This window comes from Protobothrops mucrosquamatus, unplaced genomic scaffold (assembly GCF_001527695.2).
Source record: "Protobothrops mucrosquamatus isolate PMUCROS unplaced genomic scaffold, P.Mucros_1.0 scaffold1867, whole genome shotgun sequence".
Lineage (NCBI taxonomy): Eukaryota > Metazoa > Chordata > Lepidosauria > Squamata > Viperidae > Protobothrops > Protobothrops mucrosquamatus.
This window is the reverse complement of record NW_015387996.1, coordinates 132,409-156,332: the sequence shown is the minus strand read 5'-3', so window position 1 is coordinate 156,332 and position 23,924 is coordinate 132,409. Positions and strand designations below refer to the sequence as shown.

Below are 23,924 nucleotides of genomic sequence, written 5' to 3'. Positions count from 1 at the left end.
TCATAAGACACAGGAAAAAAGTACATATACACTATAAAGAAGGGGGTGTGTATATATATTTAATTTATGCCATATGATTTTGTGACAGCTGTGACTGACCTCTTAACACTCAAGAGTCTTAATGATACACAATGAAAAACTGGGGCATAAATGTTTAAAAATAAAAAGCTCTTAAAATTTAGCATTAAATAGAAGAAATATTTTAGAAAATATGCAAATATTAGAGATAAGATTTTAATTTGTGTAAAAAAGTTATGAAAGTATAGTGAATTAAATTAAATGAACACAGTGAATGATTTTTAGACACCTTTATTGATTTCTGGAGGAAATAATAACATTGTAAATTAACATGACAAAAAATGCAAGCATTGGGAAGTAATACACAAATCTGATTCTTTTCCACCTTCGGATAGTTTTGGGTACTGAGAGATGAACAGTGAAATGCCATAAATAACTTCTTGCTGTTCAAGAGTAAAGAAACAGAATTAATGCATCCACTCTTAAATTAACATTTAATACAAACTCGTATTTGTATTTAATAGGGCTGTCTCAGGCCTTCAACATATTTGGTAACCATATTCCTTATTTGCTTAAAATAACACCTTTGTTTCTAAAACACTACTTGTGTAGTGCATAGTACATAGTTGCTTTGGAATTTGTAGTAATTGGCTATTTTAAACTGTTATATAAGAAAGCAAAAATAAATAGCAAAAATGTGAAAACACTTATAGTACAAAACTGATATTTTTGATAATAACTATGTTAAAGTGACATTTAATTTGAAGAAATGAGGCCATTATTAAAATTTCTTTCATTTTAAATATTAAGATTAGCGTTTATTAAGATTAGAGTTTCAGACTTAGAATAAAACAGCTTCTTTGACAGCACATTAATATGTATGCACATTGTACAACTTGTTTAACAGCAAAACAAAAACGAAACCTCTACTAGCATTTTTGAAAACATTTTTAATAAGGTGAAATTGAAAAAATCTTGCTGAAATTAATAGGAATTCATTCTAAAAATACCTAAGAAAATTGCAGCTATGTAAAGTGTTAGGTGTTCTGTATTCAGTCAGTAAAGAGTTAACTTTTAATTATATGTACATTTCATTCTCATTATTTAAAACTTTAAAATGAGATTTTTTTTAAAAAAAATGATGTTTTTATTTGTATGCTTACATTCAAATGCTGTAATTATAGTTGTATGCAGGGTGGACTAGTTCCAACAATAGAAAGCTGGAACGTGTCTTTGCCCTTCACTGTCTGTATCCAAACTCTAAGACCATCTTGGAAAATACTGCTCTGGATGTTTTCTGTTGAAGATCTTGAGCTTTCCATTACTCTCCCCAGGGTGGCATGTCTAGTGCCTATAACCTTTTTGACTTAAAGCAAAAACTTTTTGTGTTCCTGTTAATTCTAGTGTATTCATGTTTTGTATTTAATTTTGCCTTTCATTTTTTAAGGTAATATTATCACTAGTTTAGTTTGCCCTCTAACTGATCGTTTAAATGCTACTGTTTTAAGGCTTATAAATGTATTTTGTAAAGCTATTTTTGTTTTTGTTCGGAGTCATTTTATGCTATTTTCAATATGACTTTTTACATTGGTTTTAAATTATTTACAATATACTATTTTAGGAACATTTCTAATCACAAACTGGAGAATGAATTCAGTTGAAATTAGTATGGTACAAATAGAACCTATCTACAAGATGAGTACTGTGGTGCATGTCTGATTTACCCTTTGTTCCTGATTCAGTAAGTGCTAACAGCCTTGCTTCTGCACACTGATCTTGCTGGTTGAATTGAAAATCTGATTTTATGGTTGCAATTTCGGAAATGGCAGTTTTATAAGTTTTCCTTTAGCCAGAAAGAACTTGTTTAAGAAAAGGGGTTCTGAAGAAATAGCTTGCTACGTTAGAACTATGTGAAGGATTGCTTAAGTTGTGTTTTGTTGAATGCCCACCCTGTCCCTTAAAAAAAGATTTCTTTAGGAGAAATTGGTCTAGGAACTAAAGAGGGCAGACAAATGATGTCACAGTATGATTGACATCATTATGACTTCTGCTGAATACCTATGCTCAGAAAATACGTAAAAGTATAACTACATTTTTATCCCTTTAATGAGAGTAGGAAACCAGTCAATCCATGCAGCTTTAGGCTGTTTTCATTTACTGACACAATAAACATAGCACGCTTGTGCAGAGTGGGCTTTAAAGCAAATTTTTTCATGGCCAGCTTATTGCAAGCAACATACCCTCATTTGCAAAGCATTAAGTTAAGCTCACTATGTAAATAGAATACTCTTGGCATTTTTAGATCTTTAGAACCTCAATAGCATCTCTTCTTACTGAATATGCAGTAGTCTGTATTAAATATGTAGTGTTCTGCCAAGAAACATTGATTTGAAGGCATGTTTTCTATGAAGAAATTCTAAGACAAATATCTGCCTTTTGAGAATGTGTTATGACTTTGCCCAAAGAGATTATGCACTATATTTTTTTCTTAGAAACTTCTTATTTGGGGTCTTTATCTGCCAAGTTATCATAGTCATTGTGACCTCAGTCCTGCTTCAGTAACAATCTTCTTAATCCATTTTCATTGCATTATACACTTGCTGCCAGCCAATCTGGGGTATGAGAACATCATCTGCACTTAATATAATCTCAATGATTAATTTTAGCCATGTCCTATTATTTCTCTAGCATACAGTTATGGATATTGTTATATTTATCACTAGTTAAAGAATATATTTATCCATTTATTTACTAAATTTATCTGTCACACACATGTATCCTTATTCCAGAAGGATTGACATTATGTGTGAAATAATTCTATTTTATCCTCTCTACTTTGAGTTCGCTAGATTAGATTGAAATGAATGGGAATATTCTATGATCAACTTATAAAAGTATGTCTGGTTACGATTTGAACCTAAGTCTCAACTGAAAAATTTATCCATTCATAGCATTTTGGTCAAATTACTTCTCATGTCACAAGAAATGCTAGTCTCCCAGTAAACTATCACCAGATTTGAACATTTTGATGTTTTATATATGCAAAAATATGGTTTAAGGATATCTCTTGTATTTGGTTGGAAGCTATACTTATCTATAGTTCAATATGATTTAATTGTTCTATCAATCACCTGAGAAGCAATTCTATTTAAGAAATACCTAAAATACAAGTAAGCAGTATAAAACATGTATTTAATTTTGTCTTTTCTCTTGGGCAGCAATCTTGCACACAGGCTGTTTAAATACTGGGATTTACTGGGATTTAAGCAATTTAACAGTAGAGGATTGCAGGGGTACTGAATTGTGATTTAAATCAAAGTATCCCGCTGAGCAATAGAGGGTCAATCTACTACCTGCTGTTTTTGAGCTTAGTAAAATAAATATTGGCCTATGGGTTGCCATTTCTTCATCTTCTAGATAAATTTCCAAATCAGAAGATGCTTGTTTTCCCTAAATCCTTTTTCCAAAGAGCCACTTTCCTTTGACATTATCGTTGGGGATCTCTGTAGAAAGCCTGATACATTATATGTTTCTGTCATACTGGCACGAACAATTCCTAAACTTAAAATAGTATCATTATTTATATTTGGCAAAAATGATTCAGAGTGAATTATTCTGACAAATAATCAAATATGCCACAAAACATTATAGGTGAGTGTTTCCTAAAGGAAAGTTATTAGCTGTTTATCAATCTATAATTTTCTAACAGGATTTATTAAAAAAAATAATCTTGCCCTTAGCTTTACGAGCCTGATTAATTTACTTACCCTGGAATGCTTTCAGGAAGGTTATGGCTCCCAAGATTTCTTTGAACATAGTATATCTGTTGCTGTGTCATTTCAAGAAATATAACTGATTTAGCACAAATAAACCCTGCCAAGATTAACAGAAGTGGACTGATTGGGGGTGTCTGGAGAAAGTAATGGCTGAGAAAGCAGACACACACACACATACACCCCGCACCTCTGAAAACTCTTTTTTCTTAAAAGATAACCTGCCTTAATAAAGAAACAACTATCTCTTGAATGTTAAATTTAGCAAGAGATTCAAAATGCAACATTTGCAATATTTGAATTTTGTAAAAAAACAAAACAAAACCACATAATCAAATACTAGATAACTCTATTGATACAGGTAGGCCCCAAATTTGAATGTAGGTGAGGATCCAAAATGGCACCAAGTGGTTATGAGAGCAGCTAGGCACCTTTTTGAAGTGACAGGCAGAAGGAGATAGGACAGTAATCATTTTGCTTTTCAAGGAAAGGGGAAATTGCCTGTCCCTTCTTCTAATCCATCTGCCTCTCCCCTGGTCCCTCTATTTCTTGCATTTAGTGAATGCCAAATCTGCTTATAATAAGATCTTTATCCTTTGTGAATTGGTTGGAGGAGGCATAACTCTGAACTGATTGAGTGAAGGTGGTAAATGTAATCCTATCTAAGATTTGCTCACCAATTCAAAGTCAAGGTAGATGATGATCTACATTAGTCTTTTCGTGTGCCTTTGAATTAGCTTTTTAACTAAAGGCAATTGCCTGGACTAATCCTTGTAGTTTTCTTGGCAAGTTTTTTTCAGAAGATGTTTGCCAGTTCCTCCTTCCTAGAACTGAATGAGAGTGACTAACTTGGAATGACCCAGCTAATTCAAATGCTGAAAATTAACAAATTTCATTAAACCATAATTTAAAATCTGGTAGATACACTTCTATCTAGAAGTGCAATGTTATCTTCTTCTCAATGGCCCATGCATGATTTAAGCAAAGTTCTCTAGCAATGGGTAAATTCCCAATTTTTGGAATGCAAATTAACAACATATTGATGTCTGCACTTGAAGCAGTAGCAAGGAGCCAGTAATGGAAGGATGTAATAGAAGTCTTCTCCATGGGATCCTGGATGTGGTGAGAGTTTGGTACTACTAGGCTGTAACATTTAATGCTATATAAGAATGACAGGCTGTGTGCCAGTTGAAACCCTCCCAAGTTATCTGAATTGGCCACAGTGCATTGCCTCAGCCTTTGGGGCTAGAATTATCTAACAGCAGTTGCCTTCTGAAGCTTTTTCCAACACGGGTACCCTCTGTTGAAATTTCATGCCAGGCTATAAATAGGCAGTTCATTTGGCAGTGATTGGAAAGGACCAAGCTCTGTATCGCGAGGTGGGGTGGGGCAGGGCATAGGGCTCACCTCTTTCCCTCATACTGTTAAGCATGTAAATGAAATTACTGAGTGACATCATGCATCCTTTCAAGGTTGAGGTATCATCAATATCTAGTTCTTCGTTTCTATCCTGGGCTGGACAGAAGATTTAGTAAGTGCTCTCACCTGGGGCGTGGAAGCAGTAATGGGATTGAATAGGACAAAACAAATTGCAACGAAGTCTCAGAAAGACAAAGTAATATGGTTGATCCTTATGCTGTTTCTGGACGTAATCATGTTCCCTCTGAAATGCCAAGTCCATGACATGAGGTTTTCCTGAATTCAGAGCACCTACTGAATCAACAAGTATAGACTGCGGCTCATGGGGTTTTTTGGACCAGGAGGTGCTAGAAACAATTACACATGACTTTGCCTTGAGACTTGAATATTTCAATTGCTCTATTTGGGGCTGCCTTTGAAGACTGCCTTTAGCAGGTACAGGTGGTTAATGAAAGTCACTTTAGCAATACTCCTATGGTCAGTTATCCAGTGGTTACCAGTTTCCAAGTACAACTCGAAGTGCTTGTTTTGACCTACAAAAAGCTATTTAGTTTGAGTCCAGATTACTCAAGGGATTATCACTTTCAGATAGAATCTATGAGCCCTGTTTGAGCAGCACAGGAAGGGCTTATTTGGTGCTATTTACATTTTAAGGGATAAGAGCCTAGAAACATTCAGTGATGCCCTTGTGTCTCTGGAACATGCTACCTCCTTTCCTCATGATCCAGATGGCCCCCACGCTTTTATTATTTCGGAAACAGATAAAAAACCTGTCTGTTTCATCAAACAATTGAGAATTGAGATTTCAGTTATATACAACTGTCTGTTTCATCAAACAATTGAGAATTGAGATTTCAGATATATACAACTGTTTTAATTTTATTTTAATGATTGATTTTTTTTAACATTTAATTACCAGTAATTTTCTGTAGTGGCCTCCATGATTTGTAACTTGCTTACCTTGGAGGTTCATACAATATCTTCTTTCCTAATCTATTCTAGTCTGCTTCTAGCTCAAATTAATTTTATATGGGCATTTGGGGGTCAGATGATTAGTTTTAATGTTTTGTTTTTTATATGACTACTTTGTTTTACACTGCCCAGTGTCTTCTGATTTGGGTGATTGGCCAGACAATAATCTGGAGACTCAAAAGATTTATAAAGAAATGAGATGGCTAAAATTAATAATGATAAAACCAAGAATACCAGTCTCAATTCTGAACATTTGCCTACAGAATACCACTCACAAACATAAATGCTTGAAAAGTATAGATTCATACTGTGGGGCATAACAAGGATAGACAGTGGGAATGCCAATTATAAGAATTAGGATATTTAATTATTTCTTGACAAACTATTAAGGGAGGTGCATTGAAAACCAAAAGGGAAATTAATATATAGCTACGAAATTCTAATCATAGCAGAGTAAGAAGCAGCATGGTCGAAGAAAAGCAAGTATTACATGCCAATTCATTTAAACGTTAGGGCAGAAATCTGAAGTCCCATTTAGCTGAATGAGCAGGAGGATTTCCAAATGAAGCAGGGTTAAACTTACCCATTTTGAAGTGAATGAAGTAATGTGTATTATCATCTAAAGAGCATCTCCAATTAAGTCTTTAGCCTAAGATTATCTTTTTGTATCTCTTCTCATTAGATTTGGATCAGTAGCATCTGGGGGATACCAAATTGGTGTGGGAAAGCATATAATATCTAGAATAAGGTGGAATATAGGGAAATAAGATCAAAATAGTCAAACATGTTACAATTTAATAAAAATAACTTGTCCTAAAAGATAATTTGGTGAAATCAACCATGAGAATTGTTGTTTTGTCCTGGGAATTTCAAGTTCATCAAAGAAAGATAAAGTAAACAATAAACTAGACTGTGGCCACCAAGGAGATTTTGTACAAAGACAATCACTAGAAGACTAATGACATCTCTGTAATGGAGAGGAAAACATTTGGAGGTACCAGAAAAAATTATTTTAAAGCAGCAGATTGTTTGATACAATTGAACTTTATTCAGGAATAGGAATAAAAATTTGAATGTATTTTGAACTTTGGGGTGATCCTGGGGAAATCCTTTCACTAATACAACATTGAAATGTGTTCTGGGTTTACAGTCTGTTACATTTCCTTGAAATTTGCTTCTTTCCTCCTTAATGTAGTTGCTATACTGATGTGTGTGTGTGTGTGTGTGTAAATGACACCAATGTTTTGTATATAATATATTATTTGTGCCAGACCTTTTGATTCCTCACTTTTTGTTTATCACTATTATAGTTATCAAAGTGGGATACCTTAAAAAATGAACCTTCTACCTGTGATTTCACAAGCTTAGATGTGTTTTTAAAAACACAGCAGTAATTTTCATCTTAACCTAATAGAATGACTACCTCCATTTCTGACAATTATAGGCTTTAGATTTTTTTTATCAATTTTCATTTTCTACAGCTCTAATAAAAGTTTTAAATTAATGAACTTTTTAAAATAAGTGTAGATGATAGAAAATAATTTACTTTTAAAAATAAAGTAACAAATTCATGCTTCACTAACATAAAAACACATCATTCATGTAAATCATTTGGCTATTCAGAATGTTTTATTGGTTGTATCTGTTCCTCTGATGTCAATATTGGTTTTTCAAGCACATATAGCTCCTGATCAGAAGCACCAAATGACACAAACAATACTACTATTCAAATATTTCCATGTTAGCAGACTGGTGACAGTACAACCTTCCAGAACAATTGCCCTCAGGATTGTCCTTATGATATTGCCAAATACATTGCGATATATTTGTACTCTTTCTTGATTTATACTTCTGTATTCAGTTTTATGTTTGATCTGCCTGTTCGAAATCTTACCTAAGCTTTCAGTTAAAATAACTAAGTCTCAGGCTTAAAGAGAAATCCAAAGCCATAAAACAAATTGGCAGAGTTGAATGGGAAGCCATGGTAGCAATTAGTTAGAGTTCTTTTCTATGCAGAGCTAATAGCTGTATATTTTGTCACCTGTGCATAGATTGCCTTCTTTACACTCCAGACATATCTTCTCTGTTTTTAATTAAAAACAGCTATTACTTCATTACATTATACCTGAACAGAAAACAGCCCAATAGAAATTTCTAGGCAAGTCTTCACATTACTGTGTGTGAAACACATATTAATGTAATTGATTTATGACCTAATACATGCTAGTTGCAAAATTTAAAAACCTTTAGTTTGAAGTTTCAGTTTCCATCACTCTATCATTCACTATCATTTTATACATCCCTTATTTGCATCATCCATTCAGCAGAGACTTATAGCTTATTATGGATTCTTAACAAACATGCATACAGGATGTCTTCATTTCCAAATGTATGTACAACACACACAAAAACTCTCTCTCTCCCTCCCTCCCTCTCCCTCTTGAACACACACAGACACACAGACACATACACATACTCTGTCTATAGCTCTAATGAGAGAAATAGGTTTTGCCATGATTATTATAGTAATAACAAATTCAACCGTCAGTAGTATGAGAATTAAAGCAGTGGTATTAACAAAGAAAAGCAAAAGAAATGTAAGAATATATATCACATTTTAAAATATACTCACTGCTGTTTAACTGATTCATTGGAATTGTGTATCTTGCACCATCATTTAACAAGGGTATTCTGATACACAATATATCTCTTTATAATTCATTAAAATAACCATTTTTTTTAGGTTTCTGATTGAGCCTGAAGAAAGCTACTACTGTTGTAAAATGCAGATTAAATTTAATGAATGGCTGTGACTAGCTAGTTTTTATTTATGTTTCCTTTGTTGGTATAATAATTTGGGATTACTAAAGTCCATTAGTGTCCAAAAGTTATTGTAATATAATTATTTTTGTAAGGATGATAAAAAATAATTTCTTTGTTGTACAGCATAACATTGTTAATTTCTATAATATATAGCCTATGTAGAATGATGAATACTGATTATTTCCTTATGCCTCTTCTTGAATTTATAAGTATAAATTCTTTTAAAGTACATCTAGAACAAATATGACTAAGCTTGTTACTTTAAGATGTACTCCTAAGTTGGTGTCTTCTAGATGTGGTGGAGACATAGAGTTAGCTATTGAAGTTGTAGTTCAACATATCAGATAGGTCTTAGGCTGGGAACAGCTATTATAGAGCTTACTTTATAGGGTTATTGTCAAAGATTCACCAGTGAATTTTATCAATGCTTTCAGCAGTAAGCTTTTTCTTGTGACTTCCCAGAATAATTTACTGTTATTTGCTCTTATCTCCATGTTACGACATATTTGCAGAACATTTTCCGAATAAAATAGCTCACAGTCATTCCAAGCTATCAGATACATTGGCTACAGTGTAGATGTCCTTTCCCCAGTTGTTTTGATTATTTTTGCTTTGATTTATTTCAATAATTGTAGTCTTAAAGGTGGATGAAAGATTGTTTACAGCCTTCTGCTTATATTACCCTTGTCCTTTTTGGCAGATTATATGTATCTTATATGGAGAAATGGCTGGAAACATTGGATTTGGGTGATAAGGACTGACTTACTGAAAAAGGGAAGTATGAAATTGTTCCTAAAAATTCTTCTTGAAGTTGGATAATGCTTACACATTAATTTGACATAGTTGTTAAGGTGCTGGCCTAGAAACCAGGAGACTGTGAGTTCTAGTCCCATCATAGGCATGAAAACCAGCTGGATAACTTTGGGCCAGTCTCAATCTTTCAGCCCAATTTTTACCTCACAAGTTGTTGTTGTGGCAAAAAAGAGGAAGAGGAATAAGTATTATGAATGTTCACTACCTTGAGTTACTTACAAAGTAATAAAGGCAGGATAAAAATCTAATAAATAAATAAAATAAAATAAAATAAATAAATTCCTGATATTCTTGGAAGGCATATATTAATAAAACCATTTTGGTTTGGCTTTTAGAATGGCTTTGGACCAAAATATCTTTGGTTGTTCTGATAAACAATAAAAGTTGAGAGAACAGAGAAAATATGACTCATTCTTGCTGATCTCTTGTAAGCATTTAATTTTACTGTCTTATAATATAGCCTCTTGAACTACAGTTAGGATAGGAATCATAAGCGCCTGGCATAGTAAAAACATATGGGAACTGTTCCATCTCCTTACCCATATTTTTAATATTTAATTGAAGATCATAAGTGATCTGAGGATAACATCTATATGAAGCTTGCCAATGCGTTAAGGATTTTAGCTGCATTCCTGATTAATTTTTTTTCATCTTTTAAATTTAGTTGACTGACTCAACCTGCAGGTCTTTACTGTGATTTAACTGTAGGTAATCTTTATGAGTGCTGACTATTCTGCTAATCTATGTTACAGTTAATTATATTTTCTGAGAGTAGCCTTTTATAATCTTTGTCTAAACTATCAGACATTCATTAAAATAAGTGAGATTTAAATCCATGTTCAAATACGTTCCTAACAATATTAAACATTCACACTTTGGTGTAGGATAAATTGGAAAAAAAAGTGTCTGGACACATGAATGTATGACTACAGTGAAATTTTAATCTGGCAGTCTTGATAAAATAGACTTATTTAATTAAATGAAAAGTCCATTCCTAAATGTGCTTGTTTAGAAAGAATTCCCTATGATTTTGTTATTTCCAAATACATTTCTCAATTGACAGAAATAGTCTTCCGTGTGCATATCTAAATAGATTGGAATCTATCAGTACAGTGGATGCTCTTGAATACAGGTGTGTGGCTGGATATTTGGTTTTAATTAATTCTGATCCTCTGATCCTTCATCTGCATTGAACAGGTAGCTGACAGTTTTCCACTAATTTCAGATGCCTATGCTTGTGCATAACACTGAAACTTGTGCAATTTTTATTGGTTCCAACATGTTCTGTACATTCTGTTACACAGAATATATATTAACTTTTAATCTTCATCAAAGACAAATGTTGTATTGTTCTTCATTTTTTTATAATACTCTGAGGCCTGCAAAGGGTTATTTGGGAAAGATTGAAATGTAAAACCTAACACAAAATTGAAAAAAGTTTTCTTATTGACCAACTTTACCAAAATGTTTTGAATTTTAAAGAACAGCTGAAGTTAATTGTGATAGAAACTGAACATGCTTCACAAAGAGGTTGGAATAAACAACTTATTAGTTTATTAAGGATGACAATGCTTAAGTGACTTATCGCTTAACATCACTCAGGCTCTTGTAATATATTTAGTCATACACATCTCAGATTTAAAAATATTATAAACTATTTCCTACACAAAGAATTTGAAGCATATGGAATTTTTTATGATTCAATCATCAGATTGAAGATAGTCCTGCTGAATTGATTCTGAATTTGAGGATCAGAATAATCCCAGTTCTACACTTACTGACTTTGTTAAGGCTTTTCTATATTAGGTTTCTTTATACATTTTATTATAAGAGACAGTCTTAATAATGATTTAAAACTGATTGGCTAAAAAACTAATTCTAAGCATCTTTCTTCATATACTCATGAACACATACTAGAAGAAACTTCATGGTAATTGCTACTACTTTTTATAATGTTAGGTATTTCTCTATTGAATTGCATATTGTAAAATGGCAAACATTCCGCACAGTTTCTTAAGCATCAGAAACTCTGAACGTAATTTGAACACAATTCAGAAAAGGACTCCAGAAATATTTTTAATGTTCTTCCCATTGCAAAGGACGAATTACTATCCCAAAAGTTATTAACAAATTTGAATTGCAGCTGAGTTAGTGAGGAACAGTTTTTCAAACCATCCTCTCACCCTTCCGTATCTTTCTCCTCTTTAGCTTTGCTTTTGCTTTTATGACACTAATGACAAAAGGCACTAGTTTCTTCCTCCTTCCCCTTTCTAATGTTAGCACAATGCTGTATCTATGTGCTGAAATGCGAGGAGTAGTGGGAATGCTGCCTCCACCAGTGCTGGGCAAATGATTTTGTTCAGTATTCTTTGGAGCCAAATAGAGCTGTATTAGCATGGACATTGGGGAAAAGAGAAGAAGCAGGAAGTAGGGGGAAGGTTTCATTCCAGTACCATAATTTCAAATGACAAAAATGGACCTGTTTTCTGAACCCAGTTTTCAACAAGATCAAGGTGGGACTGTTCCATTGAAAGCTATTAATGGCATAGATAAAATGGGTTAAGCAGCACTTTTGGACATGAGCACAGTTTTCTTGGTGCAGCTGCTGAACTTGAGTTGGTTAGGCTTAATGTAAAACCATCCTAAGACAAAATAATGAGTAGCATAATTTTGGCAGTGTTATGTTATATATTATGTACTATGATATGCACCTTATTTTGATACATTGGCATAACTTTTTGCACATTCCAGAAGGCTTTCTCAGTAAGAACCTTCTGTTTTCATTGTTACTAATTTATTCTTAACATACTAATTATAGACTGTACAGAAAACGCTACAAATGTCTTTACTTGGCTTGGTTGTTTCTAGTAGATTACTGTGCCAATTATGTACCTCTACACTATATGTTAAGCAGATGAATCTTTTTGACATTGCAGCACATTGATATTGGTAATAAAGCTCCCTCTCTGGAACTTTTGTTATTATGATTGGTCACATAGCCATCTGGATGTTTAGACTGGATTTGGTATTTGTATCCATCAAGTAGTTCCTAAGGACCTGGGATAGACAGATGTTATTGTTTGATAGTGTTAAAGGTATTGTTGCAGAATGTATTGTAAGTTGTTACAAGTAAAGCAGCCTTTTGCAATTGACTATAGTGATTTTGTCAAGGCCAGTGCTGTTCAAATGGTGTTCTAGATGTTTTGGAATTGACTCACTAATGATATCAACTTTCTTTTCTTTTGAAAGCAGAGATTATTATTATAATTATCACTAAGCATATATATCAGAAATGTTGCCCACTTTCCACATGAGCCCAAATAATTCAGTCATAATGCAGAATGATGAATGGAAAGGAAATCTAAGGATTAATACAGCTGTGTGAAGGATTAATACAGTGAATAATAGAAGCTAACTTCGGTAATCTCAAGTAGCTCAGCAACACAAAAACTGGTATGATGTAGTGATACATTATTTTGGACACATACTGTGATATGTATGTTATTTTTTATTATACTAGAATGAATTACTTTATCACGGTTCCCCCTTTTTTTGTCTTTTATTACTTTCCAGGCTTTGTGTAACTGATAGATACTCAATTATATGTAAAGTGACTATTAAAGAATCAGTAGTCATCTAGGGGTCTAGGGGTCCTCTCTTCTCTTCTCTTGAATTTGTGTTAAAACCATTAGTGTTCCAAAGAAATGTGCATTCATCAGGTATAGCAATGGAGGCCAGGGTGCATATTACAGCTTTTACTGCCTATGAGACGTTGAAGCCTTGTTCTTAAAAACTGCCAGACAGATTGGGAATCACGGTCACGGTTAATAGCAGCGAATTGCCAGTTCTTGATGGGTGGGTAGTCACTCTTCTCAGTGGCTGCCCCCTGGGGGAGAAGGTAGAAAAACAGAGGGAGGGAATTAGAGTGACTTTGCACAGTTGAGCAGGTTCATGCTGCTGGATCAGTGGCAGGCATTGGCAGGGCTCCACTCTGGGGAGGCTCTCAACAACATCACACTCTCATTTTTACCAATTGGTGTTGCTATAGCCAGTGGGAAGCAAAGAAAGGAGGGGCAATGACATGGGGGCAGAACAGAGGAAATTGTAAGGCCAGGCTAAAGTAAGCATCAGAAAGGTTATTCAGATCTAAGTAGAGTACAATATAAACTATTGTTGAAATGCTTCTAATTGTACTAATATGTTGGAATTTAACTCGAAGTATGTAATTAGGGAGTTGGCTTGCAAATTCTTTGCATTCTTCAATGGCATAAACATGGGTAAGGCTGGGAAGCAGCTGACTTGGAGCATGCAGGACATGCTTTAATTTTCCTTGCCCCACACATTCAACAAATCTGATTACCAGATCTGGATGCGAAAATTGCGGAGACCAATAGAGGGCAAAAAGAGTTAGAGTTTACAGCAGCTCTTTGTAAACAGTAAGAACTATAGTGAAGAGAAGCACAGAAAGAAGGAACAATGAAATAGGGATGATCTATTGCTTTTACATAGAAGGGTTTTGGTTTCGATCTACAATCTTAGGAAAGAAAGCTGAAATGTTTGATGTTCTTTTTTTCTCACTGTTTCCCCAGACTTTCTATTATTCCTGCCCTCTAGTTTCTTGTTTTCCTCCCTCATTTGAAAGTTCTCCATGTGGAATAACATCTGTAAACTATTAACTGTCATTTGGGAAATAAAATGATGCAATAAGAATTTTTGGAAAGCAAGTGTAACAATTTTGAAACTTGTCAGGGACTTGGCACCCAGGCCATCCTACTACTAGGGTGGTACCTCAGTGGTTTCTTTTGGGACCTAGACAACTTAGCTTAGGTGGCATCTCCTTAGGGTTTTTTTCATGGTTGTTTGGGTTTAGAATGGCTTATAATAATAATTTTGCCTAATACGATTTTGACATGCAACTTTAATGCTTAACCTTAGTACAACTCCAGAGCATCCCGTGTGCGTTCAGCTGTAAAGAGTGATGATTTAAGGGAATGATATGAAGAAAAAGGTCATTCTAGAATGAACCTTTAACAAATTGCATAAAGAAAATGTATTATCCCATAAGTAGAGGGCTGCACAGCTTTTCTGCTTTTTTTTTTTTTTTTTGCTTGATTCAGAAAGTTGTTGAGACATAAGGAAAAGAAACAAAAAAAGTGAAAATTGTAAGCAGTGAAAATTGTAAGCAGTGAAAATTCTTGTGAGGTTTCTGATTGCTATTGCTAAAGCACTCTCCAGTAACATAAGATATTTATCTTCTCTCTTTTTGGGGGTGAAGAATTCGTTCCAATAAGAAAATGCTTTTATTGGTTGGAGGGCTGCCTCCTGGACCTGACCGGCTTCCCAGCAATTTGGTTCAGTATTACGATGATGAAAAGAAGACATGGAAAATACTGACAAGTAAGCAGTTTATTTATGTTAAGTTACCTTGATGAATTTTAAAACATGGCTAATCAAATTAGGCACTTTATTGATTTGCTTCCCTGAAGAAATTTGTTTATATAGCAGTAGGATTTCACAAAGGACAAATAAATTGAGATAGAGGAAAGTAATATATTTTCTGTGAATAAGCCCAAATTAAAACTGGCTTAAAATCATTTAATAATGTTTTAGCGTAAATTTAGCAAGCTTCCTTTCTAACTTCTCTAAATAAACAGGCATTTTTAGTGCAGTGCATGTTATACATTATGGCTACTGTCCAGTAAAACTGAATTACAAGAACAGTTATTTCTGTAGGACAATTGCATATCTGTTCAAATCATAAACACTGCAGCTAATAATGTTTGGGAAGCTTGACTCTGGGTGGATTGTGTTCTAATTTATATTGTATTTTGAAATTTGTGGCACTCTATATTGCATTCTATTATGTATCTTTTACTGTGGTATGATTACTGTATTACTCTGTATGTGTGTATACTTTTATTGAGAATTTTAAACACAAGAATGAGACCAATACAAATTAAAATAGAGAGGGGGAAAGGAAAAAGAAAAACCAAAAACCACTTTTATGCTTACGCCAATGCTAGATGGGTCTGTCTTGTCTCTCTTTCTGATGTAGCCTTTAGCAATGCAGAGTATTACTTATAGTTGCCCAACTCTGTTCATCTCTTTTCTTAAAGGGCAGCTTGGTATTTTGTACCAAGAATTTTGTTCTGATATTTAGAACTTGCTGTTTTATCAATTACAATTTCCAAACTTACTTGGTTGTAGAATCAAATAAATGTTTTTTGGGGGGTTGGTTGGCTGCATTTATATATCAGTTCCTTTGTGGGTAGGTTAGCTGCATTGGTCAATAAAGCTAAATTTTTCATTGTCAGAATTGCCTAAAGCTATTCAGATAAAATTATAAATGAGCACTTTTCATCCATAAATCAGATCTATACTTTAGCAGCTGGACTAGTGAAATTTAAGACTTCTAAACTAAATGTTTTCTAGCAGTCTGATCCTAAGAGCAATTTTATCTAAAGCCATAAAAGTAGGAACTTGAAAAAAGTACAAAATTGAAAAATACTATATAGAGGCATTTACCAATATGGATTAATTGATTAATTAAGTGCCATCAAGTTAGTGTTAACTCTTAATAACAACACGGCTAGATCTTCTCCATGAAGATCTGACCCCAACCTGACATGTCAGGTATTCTAATATTATACCCATTGTGGCTGTAATCAAGTCTATCCACTGTCATCCTCTTCTCTTTCGTTCCACATTTCTCAGTATTACAGTCTCCTCCAGAGAGTGAGGTCTTCGCATAATGTGTCCAGAATATTACAATTTGAGCCAGGTTATTTGTGTCTTGAGTGAGAACTCTTGATTGGTTTGTTTGATGATGCATTTGTTTAGTTTTTTTGGGGGTGGAGGGGTATTCCTAGCATTCTCAGTAGTCTTTTTCAGTACCAGAGATAAAAAGATAAATGCTTTTTCTATCCTGCTTCTTCAAAATCCAACTTTCTGTACAGTATCTCAAGGAAAACCATTGTCTGCATGATTCTGATCTTTGTAGGTATTAGTACATCACAATTTATGAATAAATTTTCCAGGGCCTTCCTGGCTTGCTTTACCAAGTGCTGATCTAAGATATATTTTTAACAGCTTATTCTTTTTTACTATTCATGATTGATCCTAAAAAGGCAGAAGCTATGAACCACTTCAATATCATCAGTGTCAATTTAAGGGTGGTTGCTGTACTTGTCATTAGTTGGTCTTTGTACTTTTACGGTGTTCCTTGGTTCTCATTATTAGAGTTTCCGGATCATTTGCATTTCAGCTATTGGAATAGCAATATCAACATAGAGCAGGTTATTGATGTTTCTTCCTACAATTTTATAACTCCACTCATTTTCTTCCAATCTAGCTTACCTCAATATATAGTCAACATGCAGGTAGTCCTCGACTTATGATCCACAATTAGGATCAGAATTTCCATCACTAAATGAGGCAGTTGTTAAGTGAATCACCATAGTCATTAACTGAATTATATGGTCCTTAAGTGAATTTGGCTTCCCCCATTGGTTTTGCATGTGGAAGCCAGCTGGGAAGATTACAGATGGTGATCATGTATCTCCAAGATGCTGCAACTGTCATAAATATGTCTTGATTTCCAAGCACCTAAATTTTGATCACATGATTGGGGGGATGCAGTAATAATTATAAGTGTGAGGACCGATTGTAAGTCATTTTTTCAGCACTGTCCTAACAAATTGCAGTAGTTTAACCAAGGGTATGAGTCACTATCTTCAGCACCTCCTATTCCAGTAAAAAGTGCAGTTGGCTGATTCACAAAAGGTCAAATGTTCTCCTGGCCATGGCTTTCATGTGCTGTTGCAGCAGAAGATGTGAGTCCATGAGAACTCCCAGATTGTATGCCAGCTCCTTCATGGGATGTTCAGCCGTATCTGGAGTAATAGGTGGACTATCCAGAAAGTTCCTTTGCCAGCATTAATTCTGTTTTGCTGAATTCAGATTCACCTATTCACCCCCTTGTAACTTCAGGAAGTGAAGAGTTCCATTGCTATTTGGCCTGGAGTAAAGCTATAAAGTTGGATATCATCAGCATATTGATGATACTTAGCCATAAATGGATGGATGACCTATCTCAATGGTTTCATGTAGATGATAAATAAGTTGGGGAGGATGACCAATCCCTGAAGCACCTCACATTGAATTGTCCAAGGGCTTGACTTCTTCCCTCTCAATACCATTTGAAGTTCTCCATTATGGAAGGAACCACAGCAAGGCAGCCCTCATAGATGCCCAAAAGGGGTACCATGGCTGATAAAACAGAACATGGAGGCACTCTCCCCCAAGTTTAATCACAGGTCATCCACAATAGCAACCAATACAGTCTCCATCCCATCCTATAAAACTAATGGGAAGGGATCCAGATAATCCAATTTATCTAGAGTCTCTGTAGTTGAAATTAAGTTTTCACTTAACAAGAAATGATAGGTTGGAGACTGACCAATAATTATGTAACACGGTTGAGTCAAGAGTTGCCTTTTGGAGGACAAGGCACACCATTGCCTCCTTCAAGACAGATTAAAGCAACCTCTCTGCTATGTGAAAAATAAAATTTTCTCAAGTGATAGGGAAATTAAAATGCATGGTTATATTTGTTAAGTTATAAGAGCCAATTTTCTCCCCCTTTCTCTGATAACGATTGTAAAAAATGCAAAAAATTTAGCTTCAGTTTTTATTAATTTCAGCTTGCTAACTCTGAACCCAAGAAACTATCGTTAATCTTAACATTTAAAAAAAACAAAATTAAAAATGACATTTTATCAAGTCCTAGTTAAGACTTTGAGTGATACACTTATGCAGGATGCAAGAAAAGACATTTGAAAAAGTGGAGGGTATAGTTATCCTTTCTACATTCACTGTCTGCAAATTTTTCCTCCAAGCTGAACTTCCCACATTATTTTTAATCAGGACAAAAGGAGAGCTAAAATGGCCTAAAGAAGCAGTTCCTGAGAAGGCTTGGTAAACTTAAGAAGAATTATGTATTTTATGCTTGTCAGCTCTCTCTGTCATTTCCTCTCATCTAACTATTGCCATATTTGAAGTAACTGTTTCATGGACAGGGTTTTATTAACTACTTTTGCTGACAAGAACAAGGCCCCAGAAGGATATCTCTGCCATTAGCATAAAGTAATGCAATCTTTAATTAAAATATTATTTAGCTCCCAACTTCTCTTTGGGTCAATTTTATCTTCATATAGTTATGTGTATTACTCTGCCAGTTTAGAAATGTACTTTTGCTACCTTTTAAATTTGACATTGATTAATTTTATTTAATGTTGGTAAATATACTGTATTCTTTCCAGATTTAGGAATTCAAGAATATTAATTGAATATTTTCATTAATATTTTAGCAATTCAAGATATTAAGGTGATTCCAGTTTCCCGTTTTGATTCAGCAGATTAAAGCTTTTTTTTAATGTTATGATGTCACATGTAGTCTCTTCTCATTTCATCAATAGACACCTGTAGCAATAATTAATTTGGTGATGAGATTGTTATCTCATGAATAAGTTGCTAACAAAGTTTCTAATCTGTCAAAGTTTTACAGCTAGTTTTCATACTATCTTACCTAGTATCTTATCTCCCATACAAATTTATGTGAGCAACATGGAACATCACAAAATCATCTCTATCAAAGGTATCAGATACTTGGTTGATCCATAGGTAATAGTAGGATGGATTTGGGAGTAGATTTGGGGTGTAAGCTAGTCTGTAGTAGGAAGGAGAACAAAGGCAGCTTCCATTGCAGATGCAGAAACCCTTTTATATGATATTTCATGTAGCAGCTTATCAGTGTAATTTCAACAAGCAATATATATATATATAGTATGACTCAGAATTTATGTGCCTGTGAAATTGGACAGGAGTGAGGGAGCATAAACATAAAGAATTAATGATTTATTGTTTTATATAAAGATGAAAACTATGTATGGAGCACATCAAATGGAACCATGATTGAGGGTGGATGCAAGAGAGAAGAATAGTTTCCTTCCATATTTTTTTACCTCCACAGGGAAAACTAAAATTTAACTTGCTTCAGTTGACTTTATTTCATAAAGTGGTAAATATATCAGATCTTTCAGTTTCTATATAAACTATCATACTCAGTACCATGTAGAAAATTGCAGGTTGATGTCCTTATACTAGTTTTTTTGGGGGGGAAATCCTTTGTCTTGCATAATTCATAAAAAACTATGTTACTTAAGGATTTCACTCTGGTCTTTCTGTATTGCATATTTGTGTCTATACATAGTCATTTTGGGCACCTTCCACAGTTGCAAAGACTTTGGTGGGATTTAATGATCTGAAATTTTCCTCCTTTCCTATCAGTTTTCTCAGATCAGCAGCCTTTGCATATTTTCCATCAACTGTGAAGCTGAGAATCTTTCCTTTGCTTAATTATATTTACTCTTAATCTATTTCATTATTTTCATTTTCATTTCACTTTGGAGAGACTGAGTGTGAAATGCAGGCTTTTCTGCAATGGTTCCCCTACCCCCAGTCTCAAGAGTTTATGGCTGTAGGGGCACTGTTTCAGTTGTAAATTGCTGTCATCTGATATCCATTTCTTCTGTTTGCTGTGTATTTGGGAAGGCTAGGTTGTGAAGATTCCTTGCCAAAAGTTCATCAAGAAAGGAGTGAGGAATTTCTCTGCCTGCTTTTTAAACAGGATTAAGTGTTGTAGGCCAGTGGCATCTTAAAAATCATACTTCTGTTCCAGGCTGTGATATTCTATGGAACAATTGCCAGGTCCATTGACAAACTCAGTCCAGTGACCTCTAGCATTCAGAGGAGACCTGGTTTGGTTATTGTCTTTGAGCAAATCACAGTATAAAAATAACATGAAGAAAAGGAAAGAATGCCTCTAAACATCATTTTGATCATATAAAGAAAAAGAAGTAGCTGACTGAATCCGCTATTCTGGTGGTTCCGGCTGAGGTGCTGTCTATGATTCCAAAGTTTCCATTGGTTCCAGCAGCATGTTCTACATTGCCATTTCCACGCATTTACTTTCACAATGCTGAGAAAATAGGCACAGTAATCTCTTTTATGATTCCATATCCCACCAGTATTAAATGTTTGCAATATGATGTCAGCATTGTCAGAGTTGCTGTCCACAGGAGCATAAGGAAAGTATAATCACTGGAGCTTCTTCGGGGTCCGTCTGTTTAGTTAACTTTCCACTACCAAAGGTGGAAAGATGATAGCCTCTTCCATTGTATTTGTCTGATAGATCCATCACTGGACCCAGTGGCTTATAGGGGGGATCTCTTTTCATTTTTATCCTTACAACAATTTTAGCTAAGGTAGATTTTAGTGGAAGGAAAGTGATTTCTACAAAGTCACAGGGTGAGTTTCCATGGTTGAAGATGGCAAGGCTATGCTACACATTAATCATTCAGGATCAGATCTGTTCCCACTCCTAATCCAACAATTTAAATTACCTTAAATTTAAATTGCTAGCAGTTTTGAGTTCTCCTTCTTAGTGCTATCACTGAGCTGAGCATGAGATAACTGGAAGGAATCTGAAATGAAGTATGAACACCACCCAGCCTCCTTGCTTTTTTTTGGGGGGGGAGGGCAAGGTTAGTTCACCCAGGTTCCTTTGCTGCTTCCCATCACTGCCGCTTTCATGTTAGTATTGTTGCATAAAACCTAAATCTGTATTATTAAACTCTTTGACATGCTTAACTGCAGTGAGAAGCAAGTATGTGAATTTTCTCAATATTGTCATTAGCCCTTATATCTTTGGTATTATCCGTAATAACTATCAACCTTATCAGACCATAGAATCATTGTGTAGTTAGATGTATGAATAGAGCTTTCATTGATGCAGATCCAGCCTTCAGTTTAGGAGACTGCCAACATTAGGCAACCCAGCATCTGATTCTGTCAAATTGGAATTTCCCATCTCATCAACATTCTTCTTTTTTCTTTTGCTAAATCTGATGTTGGATGATTAATCCAGAGCTTTGCCATCTCAAAATCACATTCTATGTAGCAAATTTATCACAGGTGGCAAAAGCAATGGACATAGATATCTAGCAAACTCCACAGAAACTTCATCCAGTACAGGTAGTCCTTGACTTATGATTGCTTGTTTAACAATGGCCTCAGAATTTGTATTTGCATTTACAACTATCAGAAACTGTCTGACCTTGCAGTCACATGATCACATGGCAACTGGCTCACATTTATGACTGGTGGTGGTGTTCTGTGATCACAGGATCACAATTTGTGACGTCTTTTGCCAATTGGCAAAAAAACGTCCATTGCGAAAGCTGGATTTACTTAACTACTACATGATTCACTTAATGTCGGTAGTGATTCAGCTAAGCATTGTAAAATGGTTGTAAAATCAGGTCCAGTCACATTGTGACTTGACTTGACTTGACTTGACTTGACTTATAGTGGAAATTCCAGTCCCAATTATGGTAGTAAGTCGACTACTACCTGTATTCCAAGTTGTGCATTGTTATCAGTTACATATTTTGGCTTAAAAAATATCAAGAATGATAATTGTCAGGTCGTCAGTATCCTCCAATAAATCCTTAACAAACTGGATACAATGAGCAGAAATGCATTTCACAGCAACGTTTGTATTTAAGATACAACTTCCATAAGGTGATCCCAGCATTNAAGGCAGTTTCATCACAACAGGTACCGGTTGTTCCTGAACCTCCTGGGACTTCTCCGTTCAGCCCCCAGGTAACTACAATTGCACAGGTACACAGGCCATTGTCTCCGGAGGGTGGTTCTCAATCTTTAACGGCTGGTCCCATGACGCCCAATCCAAATCCGTCATGGGGGGTTCCTCAAATGGCGCCTCACCATTCTCTATCGGCTACGTTCACGCCCGCTGCCGCCGGTCTCCGTACCGAGCAGTCACAGACGATTGCACCAGAACAATTGCAATCTATGCTCACGCAGGTTTTAGACTGTCTTTCATCCCTACAGAAATCACAACACTCTACACCTTCCCAACGTAAATCCACCACCCCGGATTACATTTGTTCTATACCTTCTGACCATTCCTCACAGAGTGAAGACTCTTATTCTGACATTGAGGAATCACGGGGAGCAACCTTATCAGAGGATGAAGGGGATCCTCAAGAGTCATCTCCTTTTGTGGGGCTCTTTGATCCCGCCCTGTTCAAGACTATTCTAAACAAGGCCACGGCTACATCCCAGATAGCGCCAGAGCCTGATCCAGAACCTGTCCCTTCCACCAATCAAACTGCAAATCCTTTGTTCACTGAACCCACGATAACTCAAAAACACATTCCCTGTCCCCCCATTTTTACCAATACGGTAAAAAAAAAAACAAAAAAAAAAACCAGTGGACCAATCTGGGTCTCTCCCCAGCACCTGGGTCCTCCGACAAGAAATTATTCAGCGTGGCTAAATTGTTAGCGGCTGTTGAATACACAGCAGATGCTACGCTACATGCCGCCCGCTTTTCAGCCAGAGCAATAGCAGCTAATATATCTGCCAGGCGCCTACTTTGGCTTAAGCAATGGAAGGCGGATCTGAAATCTAAGGGTCATTTGTCCACCGCTCCTTATGCTGGGGGAAAATTGTTTGGAGAAGCCCTGGAGCCATACTTGGTAGAGAATAAGGACAAGAAAAAGGTTTTGGCCCACCAAGGCAGGCCGGCAGATAGAAAGCCTACCCCTTTTTATCGCCGTCAGGGATTCAGAGGCAATACCCAGGGTTCCACTTGCTCTCAACCAGCACGTTCCTTTGCCCCGAAATCGGACCGGCAGGCGGAACTTTTGGAAACAAGCCTAGGCAACAACAGCAATCTAGGCGGCCCTTTCGAGGGGCGGGGGGCTGTCCCTATCGGAGGAATAAGTGACTTCGGGGAGGGACCCCCCCATAGGCGGTCACCTCTCCCTGTTCTCTCGGAGTTGGGGGGACACCACCATAGACGCCTGGGTCTTGTCCACCGTTACCCAGGGTCTGCATTTAGAGTTCTTCACAAAACCGGCAAACTGTTTCATCTCTTGCCCAACACCTTCAAACCCGTCAAAACGGGTCCTTATGAAGGAGGCCATTACCCATCTTCTCACAATAAGAGCAATAGAA

At 35.6% G+C, this 23,924-nt stretch overlaps 1 protein-coding gene across 1 annotated transcript in view; it reads left to right on the top strand.

Annotated features, from left to right (window-relative positions):
* KLHL14 (kelch like family member 14) overlaps positions 1-23,924 on the top strand; it is a 59,139-nt gene that overhangs the window by 3,110 nt on the left and 32,105 nt on the right. Inside the window, exon 2 of the mRNA XM_015823431.1 lies at positions 15,094-15,215. Coding sequence (XP_015678917.1) covers positions 15,094-15,215 — 122 coding nt within the window. The remainder of the gene's footprint in view (positions 1-15,093; positions 15,216-23,924) is intronic.